Source organism: Danio rerio, chromosome 7 (genome assembly GCF_049306965.1).
Source record: "Danio rerio strain Tuebingen ecotype United States chromosome 7, GRCz12tu, whole genome shotgun sequence".
Lineage (NCBI taxonomy): Eukaryota > Metazoa > Chordata > Actinopteri > Cypriniformes > Danionidae > Danio > Danio rerio.
This window is the reverse complement of record NC_133182.1, coordinates 46310356-46320634: the sequence shown is the minus strand read 5'-3', so window position 1 is coordinate 46320634 and position 10279 is coordinate 46310356. Positions and strand designations below refer to the sequence as shown.

Below are 10279 nucleotides of genomic sequence, written 5' to 3'. Positions count from 1 at the left end.
AAACGATTTTTAACAACAGTGACTTGTAAAATTTAGTAAAAGTCGATGACTGGGAGACTTGAATATTTGATTGAAATTTGATAATAGCTATGGGAAATTTTAGCCATGGTGGTTCTGGTGTTAAACTGTTAGAAATTGTATCGTGCAAAATCAAGGCACATGCTCACCAATCAAACACATTATTGTAGTGAATATATAATTAGATGCAAATTAGTACAATGCAAAAATGCTTTCTTTGTGAACGACCCCAAAAATAGCAAGTGTATAACATTTTATTAATGGACTTTTAAATTGAGTGGATACAGGAAAAATAAGTTTCTTGTATGCTATGTGTGCACAATTGTGAGTAGGTTTTTAGGTCATTATAACTTACAGTATTAATCCAAGTCAATCATGTTTTAACTTACTTTTATAAGTTATCTTCTGCCCTCAGCCAAATGTACTTATTTAGCCTATGCAGCGAGCTAAACATAAATGGCTTCAGTAAGCACTCGTGAGACAGTGTAGCATTCTTTGAAGCTTTACTGATGTACCACTTGTAATATTTCTTCCTTATTTTCTTTGTAAAACTGTAACAGAAACAATAATGACATGAATATACATCCAGTGTCCTTGTACATACATGAATATGACTTTTAAACTACATACTAGCATGCTATAGGCTAGCGCATGGGAAGACAGGTAGCTCTAATTACTTCACTAACAAATATAACATGCAGTAACACAAAAGGTCATAATATTGCTAAACAAAGCTCTAATATATACCTAAGCAAACTAATATACATTAAACTTACAGATCATGCCTTATCAAGGGCAGAATACCAAGTTGTAAGCAGAGACACAGCACGTAGGTCTTTCCACTGCAAGAGCTTCTACAAAATGGCTACTCTGTTCTTCCTATTTCCTGTCACTTGCTGCTTTCCGCAATGTGAACACAAGATGGCAGTGTTCGTCTAAAGAACAATTACAGAGCCACTGCCTTCTAATTCAATAACACAATCTACAGGGCAAATTACTAAGAACCTTTTAATTATAATTTTCTTAATGAAGAAGAAAACATTTAAGGGGCAGAATACTCCCCGTCTGACATCTGTAAGAAGTCACACCAACTTAAATAGACCACTGTTTCAAAGGATATGTGAGGCTTTTAGGTGCAGTCCCTAGAGACCAGAAGGACAACTTCACTGATGGGCCTCAAGTATAGTCTCTTTTCCCCATTTCGAATGACTTTGACTTCAATTTTCCTGACCATGTCATCCTTGCTTGGAAAAGTTTTTGTAATGAGTCCAAGAGGCCAGTCGTTCCTTTTTTCCTGTCCTTCCTTGAGAAGAACGACATCTCTGACTTGTAGATTTGGTTTTGGTGTCATCCACTTGCGACGATGTTGTAATCCACTGAGGTATTCTCTCTTCCACCGTCCCCAGAATACATTCGCAAGATACTGAACACGTCTCCATTGTGCTCTAAAGAGGTCATGATTGTCAAACTGGCCCGGTGGAACCGGAGGCACTCCAACCTTTTGTGTGAGCAACATAGCAGGCGTGAGGATCTCAGGATGCTCAGGATCAGTGGAAACTGCTGTAAGTGGCCGTGCATTGACAATTGCAGTGACTTCAGCCATGAACGTCACTAACACCTCATGTGTAAGCTTAGCATTTCCATGATGCAGCAGCATTGCATCCAGAATTCGCCGACTGACTCCAATCATACGCTCCCAAGATCCCGCCATATGTGAAGCGTGTGGTGGATTAAACAGCCACTGACATCCACTATCTTCCAGATAATTGTTGATTTCTTTATTGTGACACCCCAGTTTACTTATTTGGAGTTCTCGGCAAGCACTCACAAAATTTGTGCCACAGTCGGATCTGAGCAACTTAGCAGCACCACGTAGGGCAAAGAATCGTCTCAGGGAATTGATGAACGATGAAGTGTCCATAGATTCGATCACTTCAATGTGTATGGCACGAGTGCTCATACATACAAAGATGACTGCCCATCTTTTTGACTCCGCTTGGCCTCCTCGCGTTTTCCTAGTTGTGACAGTCCATGGGCCAAAGATATCTAGTCCTACACATGTGAAAGGAGGATCTGTGTTCATTCTGTCTTCTGGCAGATCTGACATAACTTGCTCTTGCCGTTTGCCTCTTAGTCTTCGACATGTGACACAGCGAAAGATGACAGCACTAACCGCTCTCTTCCCACCAACTATCCAAAACCCTGCAGCTCTGATCGCACCTTCAGTGAAGTGTCTGCCCTGGTGGTGTACTTGTGCATGAAAGTGTCTTATTATGAGCTGAGATACGTGGTGTTTGCTGGGAATAATTACAGGATGCTTTTCATTTGTTGTCAATTGAGCCCTTGTAAGTCGACCTCCGACTCTGAGAAGTTTGTTACTGTCCATAAAGGGACTTAACTTGTAGAAAGGGCTTTGTTTGTGCATGGGATTGTCCTTTTCCATACCCCTGATTTCATCTGCAAACACCTCTCTTTGAATTGCATAGATAATGGTATCCCCTGCTACCTGAAGTTGTTCTTCAGTAAGGTACTTGTTACACTTGTGCCATCCGTGACATACTTCTTCTGAATTTTCTTTGAAAGTCTTAGCAATGTGTTGCAACCTAGCCACAGCCTTTCTCAAACAAGTCCAACTGGAGAATCTTTCAAATCTTGCAGTTCCGAGCCTGTGTTCTGACAAGGAGGTAGCACATGATACAATCTCCGGGCGAAGTTCAGCATCAGTTTCGGGGCTAATAAGATCAAAGGGCTTTTCCTGTGTCGAAGTTTGCCCTGAGTCGGCGAGGAATGCAGGTCCACTGAGCCATGTAGAAAGGGGTAGATGCTTAGCATGCAGTGCTCTTGTGGCATGATCAGCTGGGTTAAGATGTGTGGACACATAATGCCATTGATGGGTCTCGGTTGAACGTTTAATGCGTTCCACACGGTTATGGACATACACATAGAAGCGTCTCTTCTCATTGAAGATATAGCCAAGCACCACTTTTGAATCTGTGTAAAAGTTTACCTCATGCATGATAGTGTCAAGCTCTCCCTGGATCAGTTCTGCCACTTCTACGGCCAGTACAGCGGCACAAAGTTCCAGCCTAGGAATGGTGATATCTGGCTTTGGTGCAAGCCTAGCTTTGCCGAGAAGAAAACCCACTTCACTCTTCCCATTTATGTCGATGAGCTTCAGATAGGCCACAGCCCCAACAGCTTTAGTGGAAGCGTCACAGAAAATATGCACTTCCTTTCTTTGTGCTTCGGACAATGGAATGCATGTGTACATTCGAGGAATCTTAAGATGTTGTAGGTGTTTTAGAGAGTCTTTCCATTTTTGCCACCTCTCTTGTTTCTCCTTCGGTAGTGGGGTATCCCATTCACTGATGTCAGTAGAAATCTCTCTCAGAATGGAGCGACCTTCAATGCTGACTGGCACAGCAAACCCAAGGGGGTCATATAAACTATTGATAACAGATAACACTCCTCGTTTGGTGAAAGGCTTGTCACTGATCTCAACTTGAAATGAGAACTGATCCGTAGACAGGTCCCAACCTAATCCCAGACTGTGTTGCATGGGTGGTGGATGTTGTCCGAGATCGAGTCCCTGCAGCCCTGTGGCTAGATCTTCGTGTGGAAAAGCACTGGTAACGACAGGACTATTCGATGAGATCTTGTGTAGGCGAATGTTAGACTGAGCCAGCATTTTTTGCGTTCTACGTAGCACGTCAATAGCTTGAGTCTCAGAGGTGAATGATTTTAGCCCATCATCAACATAAAAATGGCGCTCTATAAATTCCCTCACATCACTGCCATATTCCTCTTCTCCTTCTTCAGCAGTTCTCTTGAGTCCGTAAATAGCAACTGATGGTGATGGGCAATTTCCAAACACATGAACAGTCATGTGAAATTCTTCCACTTGTCCATCCAAGTTGTGGTCATGGAACCACAGAAAGCGCAGGTAGTTGCGATGGTCTTCCCTGACTCTAAAGTTGTGAAACATTTGCTCCACATCAGCCATAACAGCATATAGGTCACTCCTGAAGCGCAGAAGCACACCTACAAGACTGCTATTTAAATCAGGGCCTTTAAGCAACACCTGATTTAGAGAGACATTTTCACACTCAGCACTTGAGTCAAAAACAATTCTTATTTTACCTGGCTTTTGTGGATGGTAAATGCCAAAGTGTGGAAGATACCAACATTCTTGGTGGGGTTTGATGGGAGGAGCCTTTTCTGCATGTCCTTTTTTGAAGAGCCTTTCCATAAACTCCAGATAGTGGTCCTCCATCTCAGGTTTTCTTTTCAGTGTCTTTCTTAATGACATGAGGCGATTGAGAGTCTGCTCTCTGTTGTTGGGTAAGCGTGGTCGTGGAGAACGGAAAGGAAGTGGGGCTACCCAGTCATTAGATTCATTTTTAGTGAACTCATTTCGCATAATGTTCACAAAAGCCTCATCATCTGCAGACAGTGCTATCTTTTCATCCTCTGTTGTTTGTTTAAATATGCATTTTCCCAGCTCATCTTTGACTTGTGTGCTTTGGACAAGAGGGCTATCTGTTGTGAACTTCAGTTTAGTGTAAAATCTATTTTTACAGGGTGAGAGGAAACTGGGGCGACCATTATCTAGAATATTTGTCTTGTAAGAGTTCACTGTAGGCCTATGAGCTCCTGAGAGACAGACATCTCCAACAATGACCCACCCAAGATCGAGCTGCTGAGCGTAAGGTGCATCATGGGGGCCGTTCACTTGGCGTCGTACCTTGTGAGCTCGAATGACATCTCGACCCAGGAGGAGGAGAATATCTGCTGATGGATTTAGAGGTGGTATTTCTCCAGCTATATGAGACAAATGAGGATGAACAGCTGCTGCTTTTGCTGTAGGTATTTCGCTCCTGTTGTCTGGAATCTGATTGCATTCAGTGAGACTAGGCAGTGGCATAGACACCTTCCCGTTAATATTCTCAATGACAAAGCCATGAGCTCTACGCCCCATTTTGTCTACTGTGCCAGAGCATGTTTTCAGTGTATATGGAAGGACTTCACCATGCTGATCAAACATATCAAAAAAGGGGGACCGAGCCAGTGAGACATTACTTTGGTCATCTAAAATGGCATACATTTTCCTTTTCTTATTCGGTTCTGACCTGTGATATACACTGACAAGGCAAATTTTTGAACAAGACTTTCCTTGCAGTCCTTGACCGCATACTTCAGTACAATTGGACGTGGACACTTTGGGGCTTAGGGGTTCTGGCTCCCCGCCTTGTGCCTCTGTTAATGTTTCGGAGTATGCAATTGTCCACGGGGGTGGACCAGGATGCATAGCAGTAATGTGCATGTCGCTGTTGCATTCTGAACAGCAAATGACATCCTTACAGTCTTTGGCTCTGTGATCAGTAGACGAAAGACACTTGAAGCAGATGGAAAGCTGTTTCAGAAGACTCTTCCTCTCATCTAGTGTTTTCATTCTAAAGCCTCTACATTTGGCAAGTGAATGTGGCTTTTTGTGAACAGGGCACTGTTTATCTGGTTCAAGTGGCTGAGACTGTAACTTATTATAGGATGCGCCAATCTGCGTTTTGTTTGTTGTCACTGGGGCTCTGAACCGTGGTTGTCTTACTGGTGGCCGTTCCACTTTCATAGGTGCACTGTAGCAGTTTTGCAGAGAGAAGCTGGGATCCATTTTCATTTCAGCATAGCCATTAACAAACTGAACTAAGAAGGTGAAAGGTGGATAGTGAACATCATGCTCTTTCTTATACTTAGATCCTTGGTTGACCCACGCCTCTTGCATGCTATGTGGGAGCTTTTCTACTATTGGGTTTATTCCCCTTGAAGTGTCAAGAAAGCTGAGGCCAGGAAGATAACCTTCGTTTTTGGCTGCTTCGATTTCTAAAAGCAGATCAGCTAACTCCTGTAAGAGGTGGTTGTCTTTGGGCGACACTCTAGGAAAACTCTCCAAACGTTTAAACAAAGAAGCTTCAATGACTTCAGACGAGCCATAATTTCTGTCTAGCCTTTGCCATAAACGTTGAAGACCAGTGACTGGGTCGTTAATGTGTACAGCTCTAACTCTGAGAGCATGCTGAAGGGATTCGCCACTGAGCCATTTAATGATTAAGTCAAGCTCTTCACTACATTTTAGATCCAAATCTTCAGTGGCATTGTGAAACATAGATTTCCAGGCTAAATAAGTCTCCGGTTTATTATCAAACACTGTGAGCCCTGCTGTCAATAGATCACGACGTGAGAGGAGAGTAGCAAGGTGTGATATGTCAGATGTTCTTAGGTTTGAGTGAGGTGGTGAAAACCTGGACTGACAAGCGGGTGGAGATCTGTTGGTGTATTCACATGAATCTGGAGCAGTGTGTGGTTGGCTTGGTTCTACATTATGGCTGTTGTGAGTGTCATCCTCTTCTTTGTCCATTTTTTCTGGTTTCATATTAGTATTATTGTGAAAGTGGCTTTTTACATACTCTTCAGTGCGACTGACAGATGTGGCCGTAGCAGGTAGGTTTGGTGGTTCCACAAACTCTGGCTGTTCCAAAACTGCAGCTTCCAGGACCCTTGCTGCAGCGAGTGCAGCCTCAGCTTCTCCCTCTTGTTTGAGTGCGTTAAGTTTAGCTTCCATACGAGCCTTCTCAACCTCCATGTCTATTTGTCGTTTGGCATACTCTGCTCTAGCGCGGGCAGCTTCAGCGTTGGCTCGTGCTTGTGCTGCAGCGAGGCTGGCTGCTGAGCTACTTGACCGACGTGACGTGGATGATTTGCACTCTGATCTGACTTCCAGTTGTGAAAGACGTGAGCTGTCTCCATGTTTGGACATGTTTGCTAAAGCAATGTTTCTCAAGATTGCAGGGATGCACTTGATGTTTAGACGATCTTTTTACTCTTCTGCCCTCAGCCAAATGTACTTATTTAGCCTATGCAGCGAGCTAAACATAAATGGCTTCAGTAAGCACTCGTGAGACAGTGTAGCATTCTTTGAAGCTTTACTGATGTACCACTTGTAATATTTCTTCCTTATTTTCTTTGTAAAACTGTAACAGAAACAATAATGACATGAATATACATCCAGTGTCCTTGTACATACATGAATATGACTTTTAAACTACATACTAGCATGCTATAGGCTAGCGCATGGGAAGACAGGTAGCTCTAATTACTTCACTAACAAATATAACATGCAGTAACACAAAAGGTCATAATATTGCTAAACAAAGCTCTAATATATACCTAAGCAAACTAATATACATTAAACTTACAGATCATGCCTTATCAAGGGCAGAATACCAAGTTGTAAGCAGAGACACAGCACGTAGGTCTTTCCACTGCAAGAGCTTCTACAAAATGGCTACTCTGTTCTTCCTATTTCCTGTCACTTGCTGCTTTCCGCAATGTGAACACAAGATGGCAGTGTTCGTCTAAAGAACAATTACAGAGCCACTGCCTTCTAATTCAATAACACAATCTACAGGGCAAATTACTAAGAACCTTTTAATTATAATTTTCTTAATGAAGAAGAAAACATTTAAGGGGCAGAATAAGTTACACAAGCTGTTTTAAGTCAGTTTAACATAATATAAGTTTAATGGGCTCAAAAGGATCATTCAGCTTAAAAATTTAAAGCAGCCAGGTTTTTTTACAGTAGAAATTAATTAAAAAAATTCATAAAGGTGTTGTCAAATTTACAAAATGAACTCTTTTTGATTATCTTTGATTATTATTTGATTAGGCTGAGCAAGCTTTTGAAATGTGTTTGAGTGACACTGGAATACGCAGTGTTATATTATTTGCAGTGTTGAATTGCATATGGAAAATGTTTTCTTAAATTGAACCATAAATATAGTGTTACTGTGACAGTTAATTCAGCTGGAGGTTTTAAGTAGCAAGTTAATTATTAGTGTCCCTGACATAATGAGCAAGCCAGCATTTGTTTTCCAAAGCCAATTCTAATTCTTCTTAATACTAACAGGTAATATTTCTGAGGGTGAAATTGGCAATGTGGTACAGATGGCTGCAAGGTAACACCTTAATTCTTCTTTTTACTTCCACTAAAACCGGTCTGTCCTCTTCAAATTATACAACTCAACCACTCACTTAAATATCCTGAGTAGCACAGAATAATGACCACTCTCTATCACACTCTGCAGACAGGAAAGGCCCATATGATTTTGAAGCTTGACTGCTCCTTAGAGCACCACTTTCTAATTCAGGATGCTTCTTGAATCGAGTAGCACTCCCCTGCTTTGGGATTTTAGAGGGTGATTAAAGGCACACTGTTTGTCATTGTGTCTGTGCACTTCAGAGTCAATATAAAGTAGGAAGATATTGGTTTTGAAGTTAACACAAAGCAACGAAATAGAGCCCAAAAATCAGGTTCTGAAAGTTAAACTCCATTCTATTCCTCCATAGGGAAACTGACTTTTAACAATGAAATAAACCTGTTGTGAGCTCTGAGGTTGTTAATAAATCATTTATGTTTTTTTTTTAAAAACCATATGCACATATCAAAAAACTATCTCTTTGTCCATCTGTCCATCCATCCATCCATCCTTCCATCCATCCATCCATCCTTCCATCCATCCATCCATCCATCCATCCATCCATCTCTATATATCTGTCTGTCTTATTCTTTAATGTAAACTCCAGCCATACTCATAATTTCCCCCCTTTAATTAAGTTGTTAAGTACATTCTTGTATCTTTGTCTCTTTATCCAATTTACATCTTTTTTTTTACTTCAGGTTTGTAAACCTCTATTGTTGGTTGATTTAAGTACTTAATATTTAAGTGGAATCAGAATTATTTCTGAATTAAATTCTGAATAAATCTTTTCAACAACATTGTTTGATTTAGTTTGATTTCAGTCCATGTCTAAAATTGTTTTAAAATTGTATTTCACAATTGTCTTCATTCAGTTTAGAAATATATTTAATGATAATTGAATAAATAAAGTTTACTAAAGATAGTTTGCAGTTTCAAGAGCAGACGCCAGCTTCAATACTTGCAATGAGTTCCTAGGCCGCTCTGACTTACAGTAAACTTTTTATTTATTTATTTAAATCTCTGACTCCAGCTCTTCTTCATTAGACAGACTGGTCATTCTTTGGGTTAAACTCTAAACCATCCCTACACAGGCCCGGATTGGCCAATCTGGAGGACCGGGAGAGTTCCCGGTGAGCCGGTCTGTTTTTTGGCTGTGAGGGCCGGTGTTTCTAGCTGCTTGCACTCTGAGCAGTCGCACTTTTTTTTCATTTATTTATTTATTTGACCATAGCCTCACTCTTTTTATTCATTATTTTGCCGCAGCTTTGCTCTTCTCATTTATTGTCTCGCAGCCCCATGAGCAAAATGCAGCCTGCAGGGTAATGATGATGTAACTATCATTCCGGCCACACAAGCGTAACTGCGCCATTGTGGTCCAGTGGTCTGCATGTTGCATTAAGACGTCGTTGATCCATGATCAATCCTCACCCGAGTAATTCTTTTTTTTTTTGTCATTTTTATTATTAAGACATATAAAACTGTAAGGTTTTTGAAAATTTGAAGTTCTAAAGCAGCTGTTTACTTGAAAAAGATGTGATAGTGTCATTGGAAACTGAATTGGAAATGACCTTATTTTAATATAGTCAGTCGTGAACTGAGGTGGGCCGGTCTAATGCTTGAAACTCCAGGGCTGAAAAGGAGTTCCACTCCGGTCCTGTCCCTACAGTTTGGTGGAGGATGCGGGCAATCTTATTGGTTAAATTTAATGTTTAATTAAATACTCATTCAAATAATCAAACAATTCTATTTAATAAAAGTAATGAGAAACAGGATGATGAGAAAAGGATAAACGTTGATTCATGATGAGATGGATTTGAAGGTAGAAATCTGAATCCTTCAGTCTAGACATAGTAAGTCTCAGCATATATTCAAACTTGGGAGGTTCATTTAGGTTAATTTGCCAACTGAATACTGCTGCACACTAACTGAATATTACCGGTTAACTGATTGGATTAATATTAAATAATTATTTAATTAAAAAATTATTAATTGATGTGTCTATTTTGTGTCTGACACGTTAAATATTGCATTTTAAAATCCTGATTTATTTTAACATGTGAGCAACAGCATTCATACGAAGTTATCATTATGCAAATATCAAGTAAATCATTGAATTAGTTTGATTCGTAGATTAGGCTATGTAGGCTATTTAAAAAAATGGATATTTTATTTTAATACAACTAATAATAACTTTAATTTTCCAAATGGAGAAAAGGTTGGTTTGTTGG

At 40.5% G+C, this 10279-nt stretch overlaps 1 protein-coding gene across 2 annotated transcripts; it reads right to left on the bottom strand.

Moving 5' to 3' along the window:
• Positions 1-200: 200 nt before the first annotated feature.
• LOC101886657 (uncharacterized) lies at positions 201-7355 on the bottom strand. 2 transcript variants are annotated; one of them, XR_002457151.3, is made up of 2 exons: positions 795-7355; positions 201-569 (listed from the first exon to the last, which is right to left on the bottom strand). XR_002457151.3 is itself a non-coding variant. In XM_005159933.6 (2 exons), the coding sequence occupies exon 2, from the start codon at positions 6827-6829 to the stop codon at positions 1148-1150; it is 5682 nt and encodes a 1893-aa protein (XP_005159990.2). In that variant the 5' UTR covers positions 6830-7043; positions 7269-7355; the 3' UTR covers positions 556-1147. The 2 variants fall into 2 exon arrangements, 1 of the variants encoding a protein (XP_005159990.2); XM_005159933.6 differs by having other exon boundaries at positions 556-7043; positions 7269-7355.
• Positions 7356-10279: the final 2924 nt, after the last annotated feature.

Excerpts from the sequence above, each read along its gene's own strand:
- LOC101886657 (XM_005159933.6), bottom strand. The coding sequence starts at position 6,829 with ATGTCCAAACATGGAGACAGCTCACGTCTTTCACAACTGGAAGTCAGA.